Source organism: Zea mays, chromosome 8 (genome assembly GCF_902167145.1).
Source record: "Zea mays cultivar B73 chromosome 8, Zm-B73-REFERENCE-NAM-5.0, whole genome shotgun sequence".
Lineage (NCBI taxonomy): Eukaryota > Viridiplantae > Streptophyta > Magnoliopsida > Poales > Poaceae > Zea > Zea mays.
Genome location: NC_050103.1, coordinates 165693677 through 165715680, shown reverse-complemented (window position 1 = coordinate 165715680; position 22004 = coordinate 165693677). Strand labels below are relative to the sequence as shown.

At 49.3% G+C, this 22004-nt stretch overlaps 2 protein-coding genes across 7 annotated transcripts; both read right to left on the bottom strand.

Annotated features, from left to right (window-relative positions):
* Nucleotides 1-1447: 1447 nt before the first annotated feature.
* Nucleotides 1448-3745, bottom strand: LOC103636313 (probable leucine-rich repeat receptor-like protein kinase). Its single transcript, NM_001346840.1, is given in 8 exon segments — nt 1448-2029; nt 2124-2271; nt 2357-2540; nt 2687-2758; nt 2842-2968; nt 3051-3271; nt 3371-3567; nt 3694-3745. Coding segments are annotated over 7 exon segments (1176 nt in total). The 5' UTR covers nt 3543-3567; nt 3694-3745; the 3' UTR covers nt 1448-1777.
* A 2314-nt stretch (nt 3746-6059) lies between these two features.
* Nucleotides 6060-8784, bottom strand: LOC109941936 (uncharacterized). Of its 6 annotated transcripts, none has more exons than XR_004852196.1 (3): nt 8530-8737; nt 6904-6994; nt 6060-6301 (listed from the first exon to the last, which is right to left on the bottom strand). XR_004852196.1 is itself a non-coding variant. In XM_035961891.1 (3 exons), the coding sequence occupies exons 1-3, from the start codon at nt 8739-8741 to the stop codon at nt 6237-6239; spliced, it is 339 nt and encodes a 112-aa protein (XP_035817784.1). In that variant the 5' UTR covers nt 8742-8749; the 3' UTR covers nt 6060-6236. The 6 variants fall into 6 exon arrangements, 2 of the variants coding, with proteins under 2 accessions (XP_035817784.1, XP_035817783.1); XM_035961891.1 differs by having other exon boundaries at nt 8559-8749; XR_004852194.1 differs by lacking the exon at nt 6904-6994 and having other exon boundaries at nt 8559-8784.
* Between the last annotated feature and the right edge of the window lie 13220 nt (nt 8785-22004).

Sequence of the window (22004 nt, the reverse complement as noted above, 5' to 3'; positions counted from 1 at the left end):
AAGTATATACATCAACAATTGTATGAACCTACTAGTTTTCTAAAACTACTACTATTTTAAGACGAAGAGAGTATATTGTAGCATTGTTGTCTTGTCCAGTTTTGTCGTGTTTTTTTTTAAACAAATGCGGGCTGGCGCCTGGCGGGTATTTCATAAAATATTGAGTAATGTTTTTTTTGTTAATATGTAAAACCATACTGGTTAATGTATCACCTTCTCGGTTTTCACTAAGGGCTGGTTAGGCTAAATCCTTTGTTAGTTAAAATTAAATAGAAAAAAGATATATAATTCCCTTCGATTCGTTTTTCATCTCCATGCAATTAAACAAGGTATAGGGTTATAATTTCGGATGCTCCTGTTCTCACTAAAACAACTCGAGAACAAACTTAGGATGTCTATAGCAGCATCTCATAAATTCCATTTTCTAAAGAAATATTTTATACATACACTCTAGAAGATTAGATTCTCTATATCATCTACTTCAACAACGTCCTTTAAACCACGTCCTCTATATCAATCTCTCGAGTGCTGTTTTTCTTTCTGGCACGTCTCACCTCCCTGTTGTGCTCCATCCGCCACACCTAGCAGCTCGCACGCATGAATTGGGGACGATGTGGAGGACAAGCCTACAAGTAAGGGAGGTGAAAGAGTGGCGTTGCAGCCTTGCAGGTCTTCTGCACCTACCCCATCCTAGCTTGTGTCTGCTCCACCGTCGTCTTCTACCGTGGACACAAGGTACGGGAGCTGCTGCTCGACGAGCTGCTCGTCGCGGTACGCACGGCTATGGCCACCAAAATCGGCTCGTAGTCTTTCCATGAGACAATGTACTTGATAGCGGACGCACAGTAGCACCCCATGTTTACGGTGAGCGCTGGCGGTTCGCTACTTTACCGAGTTCTTTAGAGGACCTTGCTTTGCTGGAGACCGAAAACAAGGCTGCACACGCTAAATTTAGCATACATGAGCATTTACAGTCCTGTGTTGGGGACAGTCTTAATTTACTCCATCCTTCATTGTAAACATGTGTACAGTTGAAATTTGAGAAGGCTTTAACGGGCTCTACAACTTAATTTATCTGACAGGCCTGGCCAGGTCTTATTCAGACAACCAATCAGACCCCAAGCTTTCAGACAGTTTCATTAAATTCACTAGAGCTTCAACCTGTTCATGAGAATGCCGTTTATTTACCTCTGTTATTCGTCACTCTTCACTAGTTGGGCAGATAATTCATGCACAATGCTTTCTGTTTCAGTTGTAGTTCTAGTAGTAGGAGCAGCTCGATCTAGTGGTAAAATTGAACTGGACTGACACGCTTCGGTTGGGTACAGTTCGGTTTGGGAGAGCTGCAGTGTCGCATCGCATCGCATGTTGTTTCAGAGAAAGAATAAACAAATGGAAATAAGTGACCCTGGGTGATGAGGTTCCACAGCCCAAAATATGCCTCTAGTACTAGTATAAATTCCATCTTCCAATTCCAGATGTGAATTTTTACACATACACATATTTTGGCTGAGCTGCTGGATGAAATCCAACGGAACTCTGAACATGGAAGACTGAAGAAAATGCAGGACACAGGTTCGCGCGCCTGTCGCCGTCTCTTGAAATTTCCTGAGGTGAGCAGTGAGCTGGAGAATCACCGGCGGCCACGAACTGCTTGCATCGCGTTGCGTCGTTCAGCTCCCGGCCCAGGACACGAAGGAAGCAACGCGGGGGTCTCTTCGTCGGCGACCATGCTTCCTCCTTGGGCCGACGATGCCAGCCATCGGATCCCGGTCAGTCAGGACGTGAAGAGCTGGCTGCCGAGCGTGACGATGGCGGTGCCGCCGTCGCCCATGACGGTGGTCAGGGCCATCTCCTTCTCCAGGATCCGGTCCAGCTCCGCCGCCACCAGCCGCATCCTGGGCCGCCGCCTCGCCGACGGGCTCAGGCAGCTGGACGCCAGGCCCACCACCTCCGCCATACCCTCCGAGGTGAAGCTCCCTCCCAGTCTCGGGTCGACCAGCTCGTTCGAGGCGAAACGCGCCTCCATCTGACAACACAACAGGGACAAGGTCACGACCTTCATGGCTTCATCATTCGCCCGTCCGAACACCGGAGAGAATTTTGATCATATACTAACTCACCCATTGAGCGAGAGAGTCCTTGCTGGACCCCGGCGGCATCAGCCCCGCAGCCTCCCTGCCTGTGACCAGCTCGAGAAGGAACACCCCGAAGCTGTACACGTCGCTGCTCTCAGTCTCAGAGAGCTGCGCCTGCGCCGATGAATGTACCCTGCAGTGCATGCATGCATGGTAAGAATCCAGATGGCAGCAGAACGTACATTTCATCCAGGGCCGGGCTGGTTGCTACGACTCACTCCGGGTCTTGGAAGACACCGCGACTCGCCAGAGCGGCGACGGCGCCACCATCAGGCCCTCGCAGCAGCCTGTGGATCCCGGCGTCGGACACCTTGGCGATGAAGTTCTCGTCGACCAGCACGTTGCTCGTCTTGAAGTCCCTGTGGATCAGCGGCGGCGCCAGGCTGTGGAGGTGACTCAGACCTGCAGTTGCGAGAGAGAGAGAAAGAGAGAGAGTTGAGGCACCACCATGATTGTCTTTTTGCTTCGAACACCCTGGGCTGGGGGCGTGCGTGCATTGTGCATGACAGGTGTAAAAGGATGATGGCGTGACTTGGCAATCTTGTCACCTTTAGCTGCTCCAATGGCTATTGACAGCCTCTGCTTGAACTCCAGCCTGGTCATCGTCTCCTTGCCGGTGTCTGATGAACAGAACATGGTGTTAATTGGTTACTGCTGCTAGTAGTAGTACTATAGGAGGAGAATCTTCAGCTCAGCTCATTACCGTACAAGTGGCCGCTGACACTGGCGTTGGGCAGGTATTCGAACACCAGCATCTGTAGACCGCCTTCTTGGCAGAAGCCGATCAACGTCACGACGTTGCGGTGCCAGATCTCTGACAGCCTCCTGATCTGCATTTCAACAGGCATAAACAACACAACCTCCTGGTGGCGTTTGCGTTTGCGTTTGCGTTTGGCTATACAATTAATAAACCTCGTTTGCGAAGTCCTGGCGCGGCGCGCCCGCGCGGCGCTTGATGGCGACGACGGTGCCGTCTAGCAGCAGGCCCTTGTACACCAGGCCAAAGGCCCCCGCGCCGACCAGGTTGGCCTCGGCGAAGCCGTTGGTGGCGTGCGCCAGCTCCTCCAGCGAGAACTGCCTGGCGCCGTGGAACTCGGGCGCCGACGAGGTGCGGCCGCACCGGCCCCACTCCGCTGCAACAACACACGCGTAAGCGGGCGGGCGGGCGATCGAAGAGCAAAGCAAGCGGCATGCATGGTCGGGCTGGGTGAGTCATCAGTTCACGCACGTACCCAGCGTGGGAGGAGGAGCCTCCGACGAGGATCCGGTGTCGGAGCTCCGGTCACGGCGCCGGCGCCGCCTCACGATCACGAGCCACCACCACGCCACGGCGAGGGCGGCGGCCAGTAGCAGCGCGGCGGCGCCAGCCGCAACGCCGGCTACCACCGGGGTTGGCAGTGTCATCCGGGCGGCGACCGGGGCATCGAACCTGCGTGCGTGTGCGTCGCGGCCCACGACCGGCCACCCAGCTCAGACTCAGAGCAAGCAAGCAAGAATCTACCTACCTATCTGCCGTGGCTCTCTGTTTTAAGGGTAAAAAGGTCAGCCGGCGAACCTTGGAACGAGCAAGGACCGCTATAGCTTCGGCATTCATCAATGAAGCGACGGAGCTCGGCCGGATCGACGACGACTCTTCACGGCGCGCGGCTCTCTTGCCTTCAGCACCGCAGCTCGACACCGCCACCGCCGCCGCTGCCGCCACGACCAACGAGAGCTTTGCTTTGCTCCTCGGTGGCTCGGCCGCGAGCCTGACTGACGAGCTGTTTGCCCCCCGCCGGCTATTTAAAGGCAGCGACAGCGGCATGCCGTTGGTGGTAAATATGATAGAGGAGAGGAGAGGAGAGGAGCGGAGCGGAGCAAGACAAGACGACGACGCTGGCCCAGGTCCAGCTATGGATGTGACGTGACGTGCTCGTCGCGGAAGCGAAACCCACCCACGTATAGATGCCTAAACGTGAACCGAGTGCAGAGTGCAAAGGCAAAAGCTTCCCCATTCCATCCCAACTGAAAGCAGAAACGTCACTGAGTCGTTTGAATTGGTTCATCGATCCGGGTGAAAACGAGAACCACTGAATAGCATGTTGCGAAACTTTTCTTCTTCTTCTTGTTCTGTTGGCCAGAAATCATCACAACTCAGAAATGTGGCCAGTCACTCGAGCAGTAGCATGTATAATTGGCATCGGTCAGTTACTTGGGCCAGGGCAGGCCGGGCCATCGTCTAGCCGGCGGTGGTGCCCGTGGCCATGGCCGTCCGTCCTGCGCTAGCTGCTACGGGCGCTCCAGCTGGACCTTTGTTTGCGACTGGGGACCGCATGGCTGGCTAGTGTAGTGTAGTGTAGGGCTCTCCTTTGACTGACCATGAGTCCATGATAGGCTGGAAAGCCGAGAGCAGTATGATGCGCTTGTCACCTAGCGTGCTCTCTCTCTCTCTCTCTCTCTCTCTCTCTCTCTCTCTCTCTCGTTAGGAGAAGATGAAGAACAGGAGGAGGCCATGGCTGCCATGGACGTCCGAAAAGGAAGCCGAACCACTCGCTTTTCGGGCGCCCAAAAGCACGGGGAAGTGACTGAAAGCCTGTCCCTGCTTTTCCTAATAGAAAACTCTCAATCAACCAAGACTGAAGAGTTACCCGGTGAGAAAGAATGAATCACGATCCAAATGTTTTTTAGCCCTTACTAGATGATTACAATTCAAAAATGAATAGAAATAGAGTATAATCATAATTCGATCCGATCCTTCAATTTTAGACATTACTGTGAGAGCGACTGGTGGGGAGTCTGGAACGGATCCTGGGTGCAGATGTGAGGCTTGAGCAGAGGAGTGGCATCAGATTGTTGCTGAAGGAAAAGAAAAATACTACAGCACCTGCAGCTGAGCGTCATGTGCTCATAAGCTACGCGGCCAGCCATCGATGCAATGCTCAAAGTACAGTTCCGCCACGCTGCCAAGCTGCAACATGGAGGACAGGAGTATTAGCAGTGGCTGCTCCCGAATTAGCACCTGTCATATATAGACTAACTAACTAAACTACTGCAAATTGGGCAGCTCGCTCCCGGCGGGAGAAAAAAAAAACAAGTGCGTTTGGCTCATCATGCAGATACAGAACTGTCATGCTACTAACACTCAGAGAACATAGAAGCATGCTGCTGCATTATCATCATGTCACATGCTAACTACAGCCGCCCCAACTGGGGTTCTTTTCTTGCTGGAGTCCTTAAGAATATATGTGATTTCTTCGTACGCTGACGAACTATGGAGTCCTCCAGGTTCCTGTGCGGTCAGCGTCACTAAGCGTAGCAGGCTAACAAGTCCCGAACTGCGCCGGTAGGTTACAGTACAGTCTGTTTTCCTCCAGCGGATTCAGAGCTCCATTGGTTTCTGCTTCAGATTAAGGAACGTGCTTTCTTCCCGTAAAAGAAGATATGATGGAACGTGCAGTTGGTTTCGATGCTGTTAGTTGGTGCAAGAATCTGAATGATTCCGGAAAACAATGTGCAGTACAACTCCTTGCAGGCTAGCAGGCGCAAGTTGTTCAAATTCTAGTCCCAGGAGAGCTGTGACAGCAGCAAGACGGGGTCCAGTCAGATACTCTTCCTCCGAGATCCAAATCTGGATCGAATAGATTATCAGATTTGCTCTCTCTCTCGCGCGCGCACACACAAAAACGCCAGGTAGAAAACTGGAGGACATCTGGACATCTTTTCAAATTCCAAACCTATCTCTGGTAGCTTAAGGTTATTTCGTTCTGCAGAAAGCATTTTTTTTTCATATGAACTTCTGGATGCTGTTATAAAACAAAAAACAATGTGGTCAAATCTATCTGTTCCCAAAAAAAAAAAACTGTTCAGTCTTAATTGTCTCTGGCAGCAGCGTATACTATGTTAGTATTATCATATCATTGTATGCTTGCATGAATACAAATCTGCACTGAACCTAGACTGCCTTTGGACATGATCTAGGATGAGAAGTTCAGCTGTTTTGCTGGTGACAGTGTATATATATATCATCAAGAGAAACATCTTCTGAGTGCTAGAATTACTCCACAAGAGCCAGGGAACCAAATTAAAGAAATAAGCGGCACATGCTTGCATGGTGCCCTTCTATAGACGAGAATCCAATGACTGCCACAATACCGAGTGTTCATCAGAAGAGGCCAACTTCCAACCTGGAGAAATCAGAATTATGAGGTATACTCGCTCTTATCATAAAAAAAAAAAAACTCGACCGTGGAAGAAAAAACCGTTCTCCCGATATTGATATTATATTAAGAAGAGACAGAAATATGGCTCCCCATCACTAGCGTGCCGTCATCGTTCACTCTACAACGGTCCAGCTAGAGGGTGGTGCGCAGGACGTAACCTTGAGAGCGGGTGGAGCACAGCAAAGATTTTTTTAACCAAACCCGAGATTCGCTTCCAAGGGGGATCGAACCGGGACCTAAAGGCGCTAAACGAGAGCCTTAACCATTAGCCCTTTCACCTCACTCTTATCATATCCATGTACAGATATATAGTAGGTGTTTACCTAAAGGCGTCGTTTTAGTCTGCCACAGGTGATGCTGAAATTGCTCAACAAGCTAGCGATCCAAAACCAGTAACAGTCTAACAGAAAGCCTACCGAAGCAACTCTAATGTCAGCTGTACTTTCTGGGTCTGGGAAGTGTTAAATTATGTGTTAGCTTCGACCTCTATATTCTCGGTTAATGGGAATCAAGAATGTACAGCAGTATGCTGAAAGCTGAAGTCACTTTCTTGTTTTTTAGTGAACCTGAAGACTGTCCGAAGTTCAGCGCATCAGCTTGAGCTTCATTTTCATTGTTGAATCTTGTGATTCTTGCAGAATCAGTAGAAGCTGCTAGCTGACAGACAAAACATCATGGAAAACAGACTGTCGTCAGTGTACCACTTTCACAGTGAGATAATTTGATTTCCCCCCACCAATTGACAGTGGAAAGGCTAGAAGCTAGCCGACAAGTGCATAGGTAATCATAGGCTAGAACACGACTCTGAGTGAACATCTTCTAGGAAATCTATCCGAAAGGACTTCAGGATTTATTAAACTACAATTCCATGTCGCGAAAAGCCTAGGTTTTACTGGAGACGTATGATTTGTACTTCGACTGCTTTCCTCTTAATGAGAAACGTACAAAAAAAAGAGAGCTACAGGTTCCTTTATGGCAGCAGTGATGAATGTATTGCACAGGTTGGGTGAGAACCAAGCAGCATTTGATGCGGCGGCTCCCTTGGAACAGGAGTAGTAGGGGAGAAAAGACAGAGATGGGTGGTAGCGAACGGAGAGCTGTAGAGCCGGCCGGCATGATTGCCAGCAAAGGTGTGCAGCCTGGACGTACTGGAGATCACAAGCCAGTGAAGCCACAGCCGGCCTGCATGGACGCTGTTCTTCTGTGACTGCCAGCCCGCTCAACACATGGTTTGCAGTGCACTAGGGTTGATGGTCCTGTGTGTTTCTGATGCCTGCTGCATCTCCATGCCTCTCAACAAGTTTGGTCTCATGTTTTGCATGAGATCTGCACTGAACGGGGGAGCGGGGAGAATGAAAGGCCGCAAGATTGAAACGACAAGACACCAAAAACTCCCTTCTGCCTCCTCCTGCTGTCCTGTGCCCGCTGCATCTGAAGTTTTCTGCGTCACCGGCCAGAATCCCATTGCCATTGACGTGCAGACAGGCACATACATACTGTGTGCATTGCCCCCTTGGGAGCTGCAGCCTGTAAGATTGATCCAGCAGTGGTGAGTGGTGACCAGAGAATAGGCTGCGACACTGGTATCTGCTGTCTGATCATGGACGCAGAGCAGCATAGGCCCGGGTGCCAGCCAATGGGGCCTGCAGCCTGCTAGATGTGTGTGGGTGCCGACGTGCAGTTGGGCATGAGATATTTAGGATTGTACGCTGGTCAAAGCGATGGCCTGACGCAGCAGCGTATGAATATTGATCATTTGGTTTGGGTACTACTATACAGTAGCTGCATCCGACGGGTCAGGTCACATGGATGCATTGTACCAGTAGCACGACCTCTCTCTCTCTAAAAAAAGAGAGAATGTAATTAGCATAAATCGGTCTTCTACCTTAGCAGGGACTTAGGCTATCTTTTATCAGATACTTTATCTCATTCCCTATTTCAAGCTATACTCCGCAACCAGTGTTATTAAAGTTTTGCGTATCTTATTTTACACTAGGACCTAGAGAGAGTCTTAGGACCAACAACTATGTAGTAATGTAGCTCCTCTAGCTAGCTCAGGTAGCCTCACTCTTTTAGGCTTTACTGTATTTTCAGTTCATCAGATTGAGACATACCAGCAGCTGTCTTAGGCATTGTCGAAAAAACATAAACATTGAATTTACACTAGCAAACAAAACATTGAAAAACAAAACCTTGGGAAAATCAGGAGGGGGGCAGAGACCGATGTTTGGCGCTGCGACGGGGCGGTTGCGGCAGCCGGGTCCTGCACTCCTGCGGGCTGCGGGAGAGTGGAGAGCGCGTGGAGACACCGGGCGCCATACAGATGAGACGGCGCGGCCGCGTCGGCGCGCAAAGTCTCCCCCGCCGCGCCGGAGGGCGGAGGCGAGGACTGCAGAGAGAACATACGGCTTGGCCCAGTAAGGAATACAACCCATACTATGTGGTGGGCCGGCAAATGTGACGCAGTAAGGACTGTTGACTGTTCACTGTTCAGCTTTTGAACGACAAAGCTAAGTCAAAAAATGGGTAGATGGGTTGATTGGGTTCCATTGATGGGTTTTTTATTGTTCTGGGATACCAATTCGTGTCGATGGATTTGGTTAGCAAAAGATAAGTCTTATTTTTATCTTGTTAGGCAAGGGGAGAAAAATAGAACTATACGTGTAGGATGGTGAAACTTGTGCGATATGATAATAAAGATGCTTAGACAATGGGTTAGATTAGGAAAATATAAGAACTTTGTTTAATAAAATGAGCAATAATAGAAATCAGGAAAATTGATAATTTATAGGAGCAGAGATAAGAGTAAGTTTTTTTATGATTGACGTGGGGGTAAAGTTTTTCTAGCTGTTGGGGCCTTATAGCAACTCCAATAATTATATAAATTTTATTTTTCTAAATCACAGATTTAAGAAGTTGCTAAATAATTTAAGAGTAAAAAATATGAGTTCTCCAATAGTTCTCTAATTATAGGTTGTAGTTATGTTTTATATCTATCCACATCAAAAAAATAAAAAATGTCATCAGTTACCTTTATTATGTACATAATGCAGTCAACATTTTTTATTTAGGAAATTGCTAAATGGTTGCCAAATACAAAGAGGAAATAAGGTTTGATAAGAAGTTGCTAAATCTAGAAAGTTTATTTAGAGAAATGTTAGAGAGAAGTTTAACTATCTAAATTATTGATTTAGAAAGTTTTTTTGTAGGCAATGATATTCACTAAACTTTCTGTAGAAAATCATCTGGCCTGTTCGACGATTATTGCAAAAAATATGGACATCAATATTTGCTTTGCTTCATCGTATCATTTCCAAAGCAACGAGCAGGCTGTGGACGAACGCAGAAATTCTCTGGGCCCTTAAGATCGAGACAAATAATTACCTCAACAAATACGACGTTAAGTGGACCGTGTAAGTAAAATAGACCTTATGAGCCGTTATGTTTAGATTTCAGTGTTTCATGAACAACATTGATCATTTGAACTAATATATTTTTACTAGTATACATGGTATAATTCAAATGGATGAAAGGTGAACTTATACTTAGGCAAAATCATTTGTTGAATGATCAACACCTAAAATAAAATAATATAAACCAAGGTTTAAAATAGTGGGCTATGCAAAATAGCGGCATCATTTTTTAGGCTACGTCGTAGCTATAGCAAATAGCAAATTTATAAAAAAACATAAAAAAATATTTATAATTTATGAAAAAAAGCAATAAGTCAAGATATATGACTAAGAGCAATATGTTTCCAAGGGTATTTAAGACTAGGGACATTAACACATGATTCATGGGACTGAAGACTTCAATAACACAGTTAGCCATTGTTTAGTTAGTTGCACAACATGATAATTAATAGGTTTGCTTAGTTCTCAAATACTAGGACAGTTCACCAGCTTACCAACATGGTAGCAACACAATACCATGATTTAGTATATAACAAAAAACTTATTAGTGCAAGCGAATGCATATTAGTGCTGTCGGGGACCATAATTAGGGGTACCCTCAAGACTCCTAATTCTCAGCTGGTAACCTCCATCAGCACAAAGCTGCAAAGGCCTGATGGGTGCGACTAAGTCAGGAATCGGTCCATTCGAGGGACTCGACCACACCTCGCCCGAGCCCAGCCTCGGGCAAGGGCAGCCGACCCCGGAGGATCTACGCCTCGCCCGAGGCCCCCTTCAGCGACGAACATACTTTCGGCTCGCCCGAGGCTCAATCTTCGCCAAGAAGCAACCCTGGCCAAATCGCCACACCAACCGACTAAATCGCAGGGGCATTTAATGCAAAGGTGGCCTGACACCTTTATCCTGACGCACGTCCTCCAGTCGACAGAGCCAAAGTGACCGCAGTCACTTCACCGCTCCACTGACCGACCTGACAGAAGGACAGCGCCGCCTGCGCCGCTCCGACTGCTGTGCCACTCGACAGAGTGAGGCTGACAGGCAGCCAGGCCCGGCCTCAGGCACCGTAGGAAACTCCGCTTCGCCCGACCCAGGGCTCGGACTCGGGCTCAGCCCCGGAAGACGGCGAACTCCGCTCCGCCCGACCCAGGGCTCGGACTCGGGCTCAGCCCCGGAAGACGGCGAACTCCGCTCCGCCCGACCCAGGGCTCGGACTCGGGCTCAGCCCCGGAAGACGGCGAACTCCGCTCCACCCGACCTAGGGCTCGGACTCGGGCTCAGCCCCGGAAGACGACGAACTCCGTTTCGCCCGACCCCAGGGCTCGGACTCAGCCCTGGCCTCAGCCGACGGTCTCCGCCTCGCCCGACCCAGGGGCTCGGACTCGACCTCGGCCTCGGAAGACAGACTCGACCCCGACCTCGGAGGAGCCTCCACATCGCCCAACCTAGGGCACGGACCGACCACGTCAACAGGAGGCGCCATCATTACCCTCCCCCAAGCTGACTCAGGCTACGGGGAACAAGATCGGCGTCCCATCTGGCTCGCTCCGCCAGACAAGTAATGATGGCGCCCCGCACACTCCATGACGACGACGGCTCTCAGCCCCCTTACGGAAGCAAGAGGACGTCAGCAAGGACTCGACAGCCCCGACAGCTGTCCTTCCGCCAGGCTCCAGCGCTCCTCCGACGGCCACGACACCACACGAACCGGGTGCCAAAACCTCTCCGACTGCCATGATGGCATGTACTTAGGGCGCAAGCTCTCCTCCGCTAGACACGTTAGCACTCTGCTACACCCCCCATTGTACACCCGGATCCTCTCCTTACGCCTATAAAAGGAAGGACCAGGGCCCTCTTACAGAGGGTTGGCCGCGCGGGGAAGAGGACGGGACTGGCGCTCGCGCGAGGCCGCTCGCTCCCTCCCGCGTGGACGCTTGTAACCCCCTACTGCAAGCGCATCCGACCTGGGCGCGGGACAAACACGAAGGCCGCGGGATTTCCACCTCTCTCTCTCTCTCTTCGGCTGCCTTTCCCCCCTTCGCGCTCCGTCTCGCGCCGACCCATCTGGGCTGGGGCACGCGGCGACATTTCACTCGTCGGCCCAGGGACCCCCCGGTCTCGAAACGCCGACAGTTGGCACGCCAGGTAGGGGCCTGCTGCGTGTTGACGAACAACTTCCCGTCAAGCTACGGATGGGCAGTCTCCAGCAACCTTTCCAGCCCGGGACGGTGCTCCGTTTCGGGAGTCTTGAGTTCATGTCCCTCGACGGCAGCTACGACATGATACTCCTTCCCCCGCCGTGCGACAACGACAATGGCGGCCGACAGCCCGCCCGCCGGTGGCGGAATCGACGACGTCTTCCCCGCGCGGTGGAAGAACAGCATTCGAGGTCACCCCGCCCTCTCCCCCGCCGACGGAGGAGGAGGCGGGGCAACCAAGGCCAAGCAGGAGGCAGCGCCTCGTCGGCTGTCTAGCGAGTCGACGGCGCCGGTGCCCCAACGGGGGGCACGTCGGGCCTCGACCTCGCGTCTGAGACGAAGACGAGCGTCATCTCCCCGCAACGCGCCAATCCCAAGCAGACGGACGATGCCAGCACGCTCACGAAGGACTTGCTGGGCGTCACCCTCGTACCTGAGACGACGGTGCAGTCTGTCCCTGACGTGACACCGTCACCGCCCGTCGACCAAGAGGTACCCACTGATTCCCATCTCACACCTTTTGGGTTCAGCCTCGACCCGCCAAGCGACTTCGCTTTGGCGGGCACTCTTGTAGAGGCGAGTCCAAACCCTCTAGGATATCGTATGCGGTCGCCCTGGGACCGGCTGACGGACGCCTCGACCTACGGGCCCTCGGGGTCCGAGGAAGATGGCGTGCCCAACTTCTGTTGGGATTTCTCCGGACTTGGTAACCCCAGTGCCATGCGGGACTTCTGAAAGGGAAATGTGCCTTTGGGCCATTTCCAAGTATTTTGGTGATTGAGTGCAAACACAAGTGCTTAAATGTGAAAATATGCCCAAGGATGATCAAAGTGCAAATCACAAGTTAAGGTATGTTTCTAAGCCTTAGTACATTGGTTTTGTGTACTAATATATTTGTCTAAGTGTTAGAAACAGATAGAAGAAGAGAAGAGAAGACTTGGCTGTGTACAGCCAAGGGGCTGCTTCGGTCTGGGGCACCGGACTGTCCGGTGGTGCACCGGACAGTGTCCGGTGGTGCACCGGACAGTGTCCGGTGCGCCAGGCTGCCTCGGCCGAAGAGGCCGCTCTCGGGTTTTTCTCCGGCGACTTCGGCTAAAATTCACCGGACTGTCCGGTGTGCACCGGACTGTCCGGTGAGCCAACGGTCGGCCAGGCCAACGGTCGGCCGCGCGATCGGCGCGCGACACGTGGCCGAGCCAACGGTCGGAAGGGAGCACCGGACTGTCCGGTGTGCACCGGACTGTCCGGTGCGCCAGATCTGCAGTGGTCGGCAACGGTCGGCTGCGCCTGTTAAGGAAAGAAATCGGGCACCGGACAGTGTCCGGTGTGCACCGGACTGTCCGGTGCGCCCGACGACAGAAGGCAAGGATAGCCTTCCAGATGTGCTCTCAACGGCTCCTAGCTGCCTTGGGGCTATAAAAGGGACCCCTAGGCGCATGGAGGAGAACACCAAGCATTCCTACAACTCTTCTAAGCACCAAGACATCAATCTCACGCATTCGTTTCATTGTGATAGCATATAGAGCTCTTGTGGAGTTGTGAACTCTTTGTGTTGCGTTGCGAGCTCTTGTTGCGACTTGTGTGCGTGTTGTTGCTCTGATTTTCGAGTCTTGTGTGCGTCGCTCATTCCCACCTTACTCCGTATTCTTTGTGAACTCAATTGTAAGGGCGAGAGACTCCAAGTTGTGGAGATTCCTCGCAAACGGGAAAAGATCAAAGGAAAGAAAAACACCGTGGTATTCAAGTTGATCATTGGATCACTTGAGAGGAGTTGAGTGCAACTCTCGTCCGTTGGGACGCCACAACGTGGAGTAGGCAAGTTTTGTACTTGGCCGAACCACGGGATAACCACCGTGTCAACTCTGTGATTGCCTTCTTGTGGTTATCGTGTTTTGAGTTCTCTCTAGCCACTTGGCCATACTTGTGCTAACCCTTAACAAGTTTTTGTGGCTTAAGTTTTGAACTTTTACAGGATCACCTATTCACCCCCCCCTCTAGGTGCTCTCAATTGGTATCAGAGCCGTTCTCTTCAAGAAAGGGACTAACCGCCCGAAGAGATGGATCCTAAGGGGAAGGGAATTGTGATCAACGACAAGGAGAAGGAGTCCTTCGTCAACGAGCCAAGGGATGACAAGTCCAATGACTCGGGCTCGGGCCACAAGCGAAGAGATGGGAAGAAGAAGAAGACAAGACGCATCAAGGAGATCGTCTACTACGACAGCGATGAGTCCTCTTCTTCCCAAAAGGACGACGACTACGACAAACAAAGGAAACCGGTTAATTCTAACTTTTCTTTTGACTACTCTCGTATTCCGCATAGTTCAAATTCACATTTGCTTTCCATTCCACTCGGCAAGCCCCCACACTTTGATGGGGAGGACTACGGATTTTGGAGCCACAAAATGCGTAGTCACCTATTCTCTCTCCATCCTAGCATATGGGAGATTGTAGATAGTGGAATGCACTTTAATAGTTCGGATAGTCCTATATTCATTAATGAGCAAATCCATAAGAATGCACAAGCTACTACTGTTCTTCTAGCCTCATTGTGCAGGGATGAATATAATAAAGTGAGTGGCTTGGATAACGCCAAGCAAATCTGGGATACCCTCAAGATCTCTCATGAGGGAAATGACGCTACCTTGCTCACCAAAATGGAGTTGGTGGAGGGCGAGCTTGGACGGTTCGCGATGATAAGGGGCGAGGAGCCAACTCAAACATACAACCGGCTCAAGACCCTTGTCAACAAAATAAGGAGCTACGGAAGCACGCGATGGACGGACCACGACGTCGTCCGACTAATGCTCAGGTCCTTTACCGTTCTTGATCCTCATTTGGTGAATAATATTCGTGAGAATCCCAGGTACACCAAAATGTCGCCCGAAGAAGTACTAGGAAAATTCGTCAGCGGGCGAATGATGATCAAGGAGGCAAGGTATGTGGACGACGCCTTGAATGGACCGATCAACGAGCCGCAACCTTTTGCTCTCAAAGCCACAGGGAACAAGGAGGCGCTACCCAGCAAGGTGGCGCAAATTGAGGCGGCCGGTCTTAATGAAGAAGAAATGGCCCTCATTATCAAGAGATTCAAGACGGTGCTAAAGGGTCGCAATGGACAGCCGAGCAAGACTAAGACCAAGGGGAAGCGATCATGCTTCAAATGCGGTAAGCTTGGTCATTTTATTGCTAACTGTCCCGATAATGATAGTGACCAGGAAAAGGGAAACAAGAGGGAAAAGAAGAAGCATTACAAGAAGGCAAAGGGCGAGGCGCATCTAGGCAAGGAGTGGGACTCGGATTGCTCCTCGTCCGACTCCGACAATGAAGGACTCGCCGCCACCGCCTTCAACAAATCAACCCTCTTCCCCAACGAGCGTCACACATGCCTTATGGCAAGGGAGAAGAAGGTATGTACTCGCAACTCTACCTATGCTTCTTCAAGTGAGGAAGAATCTAGTGATGAGGATGAAGTAGATTATTCATGTTTGTTCAAGGGCTTAGATAGATCTAAGATAGACAAAATTAATGAGTTAATTGATGCCTTGAATGAAAAGAATATACTTTTAGAAAAGCAAGAGGATTTGTTGTATGAAGAGCATGATAAATTTGTTGAGGCACAAAAATCCTATGCTTTAGAAGTTAAAAGAAATGAAATGCTTTCTTTTGAACTATCTACTTGTCATGAAACCATTTCTACTTTGAAAGGTGTCAACAATGATTTAAATGCTAAATTAGAAGTAGCAAATAAATCCAATTCTTGTGTAGAACATGTTGAAATTTGTACTAGGTGTAAAGATTTTGACATTAATGCTTGTAGTGAACACCTAGTTTCAATTTCCAAGCTTAATGATGAACTGGCTAGTCTTAATGCTCAACTTAAGACTAGCAAGAATGATTTCGATAAGCTAAAATTTGCAAGGGATGCCTATACAATTGGTAGACACCCCTCAATTAAGGATGGACTTGGCTTCAAGAGAGAAGCTAAGGACTTAACAAGCCATAAGGCTCCCATTCCCGCCAAGGAGAAAGGGAAGGCCCCTATGGCTAGTAATGTGCAAAAGAACCATGCTTTTATGTATTATGATAGGAGACAAACTAGAAATGCTTATAGGAGTTATAATGCTTTTGACTCTCATGCCATGTTTGCTCCTAGTTCCTCTTATGTGTATGATAGAAATGTTACTAGGAGAAATGTTGTTCCTAAGAGAAATACTATTCATCATGTGTCTAGAAAGAATGCTATTCATGCTCCTAGGAAAGTAGTGAATGAACCTTCCACAATTTATTATGCTTTAAATGCTTCCTTTGCTATTTGTAGAAAGGATAAGAAAATTGTTGCTAGGAAGTTAGGGGCAAAATGCAAGGGAGACAAAACTTGCATTTGGGTCCCTAAGGATATTTGCACTAACCTTGTAGGACCCAACATGAGTTGGGTACCTAAGACCCAAGCCTAAATTTGCCTTGCAGGTTTATGCATCCGGGGGTTCAAGCTGGATTATTGATAGCGGATGCACAAACCATATGACGGGGGAGAAGAAGATGTTCACCTCCTACGTCAAGAATAAGGATTCCCAAGATTCAATCATATTCGGTGATGGGAATCAAGGCAAGGTAAAAGGGTTAGGTAAAATTGCAATTTCTAATGAGCACTCTATCTCTAATGTGTTTTTAGTAGAGTCACTAGGATATAATTTACTATCTGTTAGTCAATTGTGCAATATGGGATATAACTGTCTGTTTACAAATATAGATGTGTCTGTCTTTAGAAGAAGTGATGGTTCACTAGCTTTTAAGGGTGTATTAGACGGCAAACTTTATTTAGTTGATTTTGCAAAAGAAGAGGCCGGTCTAGATGCATGCTTAATGGCTAAGACTTGCATGGGCTGGCTGTGGCATCGCCGCTTAGCACATGTGGGGATGAAGAACCTTCACAAGCTTCTAAAGGGAGAACACGTGATAGGTCTAACCAATGTTCAATTCGAAAAAGATAGACCTTGTGCAGCTTGTCAAGCAGGGAAACAGGTGGGAGGAGCGCATCACAGCAAGAATGTGATGACCACTTCAAGACCCCTGGAGCTGCTGCATATGGACCTCTTCGGACCCGTCGCCTATCTAAGCATAGGGGGGAGTAAGTATGGTTTAGTTATTGTTGATGACTTTTCCCGCTTCACTTGGGTGTTCTTTTTGCAGGATAAGTCTGAAACCCAAGGAACCCTCAAGCGCTTCCTCAGGAGAGCTCAAAATGAGTTTGAGCTCAAAGTGAAGAAGATAAGGAGCGACAACGGGTCCGAATTCAAGAACCTTCAAGTGGAGGAGTTCCTTGAAGAAGAAGGGATCAAGCACGAGTTCTCCGCTCCCTACACACCACAGCAAAATGGTGTGGTAGAGAGGAAGAACAGGACGCTCATTGACATGGCGAGGACGATGCTAGGAGAATTCAAGACCCCCGAGTGCTTTTGGACGGAAGCCGTGAACACTGCTTGCCATGCCATCAACAGGGTCTACCTTCATCGCCTCCTCAAGAAGACGTCGTATGAGCTTCTAACCGGTAACAAACCCAATGTATCTTACTTTCGTGTATTTGGGAGCAAGTGCTACATTCTAGTGAAGAAAGGTAGAAATTCTAAGTTTGCTCCCAAAGCTGTAGAAGGGTTTTTGTTAGGTTATGACTCAAATACAAAGGCGTATAGAGTCTTCAACAAATCATCGGGTTTGGTTGAAGTCTCTAGCGACGTTGTATTTGATGAGACTAATGGCTCTCCAAGAGAGCAAGTTGTTGATTGTGATGATGTAGATGAAGAAGATGTTCCGACGGCCGCTATACGGACCATGGCGATTGGAGAAGTACGGCCACAGGAACAAGATGAACGAGATCAACCTTCTTCCTCAACTATGGTGCATCCCCCAACCAAAGATGACGAACAGGTACCTCAAGTGGAGGCGCTTGATCAAGGGGGAGCACAAGATAATCAAGTGATGGAGGAAGAAGTGCAACCGGCACCTCCAACCCAAGTTCGAGCGATGATTCAAAGGGATCATCCCGTCGACCAAATTCTAGGTGACATTAGCAAGGGAGTAACTACTCGATCTCGATTAGTTAATTTTTGTGAGCATTACTCCTTTGTCTCTTCTATTGAGCCTTTCAGGGTAGAAGAGGCCTTGCTAGATCCGGACTGGGTGTTGGCCATGCAAGAGGAGTTAAACAATTTCAAGCGCAATGAAGTTTGGACACTGGTGCCTCGTCCGAAGCAAAATGTTGTGGGAACCAAGTGGGTGTTCCGCAACAAACAGGACGAGCACGGGGTGGTGACGAGAAACAAGGCTCGACTTGTGGCAAAAGGTTATGCCCAAGTCGCAGGTTTGGATTTTGAGGAGACCTTTGCTCCTGTGGCTAGGCTAGAGTCCATTCGTATTTTGCTAGCATATGCCGCTCACCATTCTTTCAGGTTGTACCAAATGGATGTGAAGAGCGCTTTCCTCAACGGGCCAATCAAGGAGGAGGTGTACGTGGAGCAACCCCCTGGCTTCGAGGATGAACGGTACCCCGACCACGTGTGTAAGCTCTCTAAGGCGCTCTATGGACTTAAGCAAGCCCCAAGAGCATGGTATGAATGCCTTAGAGACTTTTTACTTGCTAATGCTTTCAAGGTTGGGAAGGCCGATCCAACTCTTTTTACAAAGACATGTGATGGTGATTTGTTTGTGTGCCAAATTTATGTCGATGACATAATATTTGGTTCTACTAACCAAAAGTCTTGTGAAGAGTTTAGCAGGGTGATGACGCAGAAATTCGAGATGTCGATGATGGGCGAGTTGAACTACTTCCTTGGGTTCCAAGTGAAGCAACTCAAGGAAGGCACCTTCATCTCCCAAACGAAGTACACGCAAGATCTGCTAAAGCGGTTTGGGATGAAGGACGCCAAGCCCGCAAAGACGCCAATGGGGACCGACGGACACACCGACCTCAACAAAGGAGGTAAGTCCGTTGATCAAAAAGCATACCGGTCAATGATAGGTTCTTTGCTTTACTTATGTGCTAGTAGACCGGATATTATGCTTAGCGTGTGCATGTGTGCTAGATTTCAATCCGATCCTAAGGAGTGTCACTTAGTGGCGGTGAAGCGAATTCTTAGATATTTGGTTGCTACGCCTTGCTTCGGGCTCTGGTATCCAAAAGGGTCTACCTTTGACTTAGTTGGATACTCAGACTCCGACTATGCTGGATGTAAGGTCGATAGGAAGAGTACATCGGGGACGTGCCAATTCTTAGGAAGGTCCCTGGTGTCATGGAACTCTAAGAAACAAACATCCGTTGCCCTATCCACCGCTGAGGCCGAGTACGTTGCCGCAGGTCAGTGTTGCGCGCAACTACTTTGGATGAGGCAAACTCTCCGGGACTTTGGCTACAATCTGAGCAAAGTCCCACTCCTATGTGACAATGAGAGTGCTATCCGCATGGCGGAGAATCCTGTTGAGCACAGCCGCACAAAGCACATAGACATCCGGCATCACTTTTTGAGAGACCACCAGCAAAAGGGAGATATCGAAGTGTTTCATGTTAGCACCGAGAACCAGCTAGCCGATATCTTCACTAAGCCTCTAGATGAGAAGACCTTTTGCAGGTTGCGTAGTGAGCTAAATGTTTTAGATTCGCGGAACCTGGATTGAATTGTAGCATACATGTAGTTATGCTTTTGATCATGTTCTTTTTTTTGCATTATGTTGCTTATTATGGTGCTCAAGTTGTACAAACACTCCCTGGACCTCACAAGTCCGTTGCAAAGTGATGCACATGTTTAGGGGGAGATATGTTACAACTTGACCCTTTGAGACTAACCTTGTGCTTGAGTTTGATAATTTAGTCTCGAAGGAGGATTGAAAGGGAAAAGGTGGACTTGGACCATGAAAGACTTCCACTGCACTCCGATGAGAGGGTAACTAATTCCAAGTTCATCTCATGAAATCTTATTGCCATTTGCTCTTAATTGAAGACTTTGGTGAGGCAATGAGGTTAAAAGGCCAAGATTGATCCCGTTTTGGTGCTTGATGCCAAAGGGGGAGAAAATAAAGGCCAAAGCGATAAATGGATCAGCTACCACTTGAGAGATTTTGAAAATAATAGAATAGAGTTTTTGTTGTGTCAAAAGCTTTTATTGTCTCTCTTGTCAAAAGTTGGCTTCTTGTGGGGAGAAGTATTGATTATGGGAAATAGGGGGAGTTTTTGAAATCTTTGATCAATCTCTTTTGGAATAACTCTCTTTATGCTTCAACATGTGTGTTTGACTTAGAGATAGAGATTTGAGTTTGATTTGCAAAAACAAACCAAGTGGTGGCAAAGGATGATCCATATATGCCAAAATTGAATAAAACCAATTTGAGTTTTTATTTGAAGTAATTTTGCACTTGTTCTAGTTGCTTTATGTTGTGTTGGCATAAATCACCAAAAAGGGGGAGATTGAAAGGGAAATGTGCCTTTGGGCCATTTCCAAGTATTTTGGTGATTGAGTGCAAACACAAGTGCTTAAATGTGAAAATATGCCCAAGGATGATCAAAGTGCAAATCACAAGTTAAGGTATGTTTCTAAGCCTTAGTACATTGGTTTTGTGTACTAATATATTTGTCTAAGTGTTAGAAACAGATAGAAGAAGAGAAGAGAAGACTTGGCTGTGTACAGCCAAGGGGCTGCTTCGGTCTGGGGCACCGGACTGTCCGGTGGTGCACCGGACAGTGTCCGGTGGTGCACCGGACAGTGTCCGGTGCGCCAGGCTGCCTCGGCCGAAGAGGCCGCTCTCGGGTTTTTCTCCAGCGACTTCGGCTAAAATTCACCGGACTGTCCGGTGTGCACCGGACTGTCCGGTGAGCCAACGGTCGGCCAGGCCAACGGTCGGCCGCGCGATCGGCGCGCGACACGTGGCCGAGCCAACGGTCGGAAGGGAGCACCGGACTGTCCGGTGTGCACCGGACTGTCCGGTGCGCCAGATCTGCAGTGGTCGGCAACGGTCGGCTGCGCCTGTTAAGGAAAGAAATCGGGCACCGGACAGTGTCCGGTGTGCACCGGACTGTCCGGTGCGCCCGACGACAGAAGGCAAGGATAGCCTTCCAGATGTGCTCTCAACGGCTCCTAGCTGCCTTGGGGCTATAAAAGGGACCCCTAGGCGCATGGAGGAGAACACCAAGCATTCCTACAACTCTTCTAAGCACCAAGACATCAATCTCACGCATTCGTTTCATTGTGATAGCATATAGAGCTCTTGTGGAGTTGTGAACTCTTTGTGTTGCGTTGCGAGCTCTTGTTGCGACTTGTGTGCGTGTTGTTGCTCTGATTTTCGAGTCTTGTGTGCGTCGCTCATTCCCACCTTACTCCGTATTCTTTGTGAACTCAATTGTAAGGGCGAGAGACTCCAAGTTGTGGAGATTCCTCGCAAACGGGAAAAGATCAAAGGAAAGAAAAACACCGTGGTATTCAAGTTGATCATTGGATCACTTGAGAGGAGTTGAGTGCAACTCTCGTCCGTTGGGACGCCACAACGTGGAGTAGGCAAGTTTTGTACTTGGCCGAACCACGGGATAACCACCGTGTCAACTCTGTGATTGCCTTCTTGTGGTTATCGTGTTTTGAGTTCTCTCTAGCCACTTGGCCATACTTGTGCTAACCCTTAACAAGTTTTTGTGGCTTAAGTTTTGAACTTTTACAGGATCACCTATTCACCCCCCCCTCTAGGTGCTCTCAACTTCATGACCGCATGCGACTACTGCCTTTCCGACTGTTCCGAAGGTAGCCGCAGCCTCGACGACGAGGACTGTGGTCCAAGTCGTGAATGCTTCCACGTCGATCTAGGGGGTCCCTCCGAAGGCAACCATTTTGGTATGCCGGAGAACGGTGATCTCCCTAGGCCTGTGCCTCGCGTTGACATCCTACGGGAGCTAGCTGTGGTCCCCGTTCAGGTGGGGGCTCATGACCCACAGCTCGAGCAAATCCGCGGGGTGCAGGCCAGGCTCGACGAGGAAGCAGGAACACTTGAGCCGATCCGCCGGGACGTCGGGCAGGAATGGGCGGG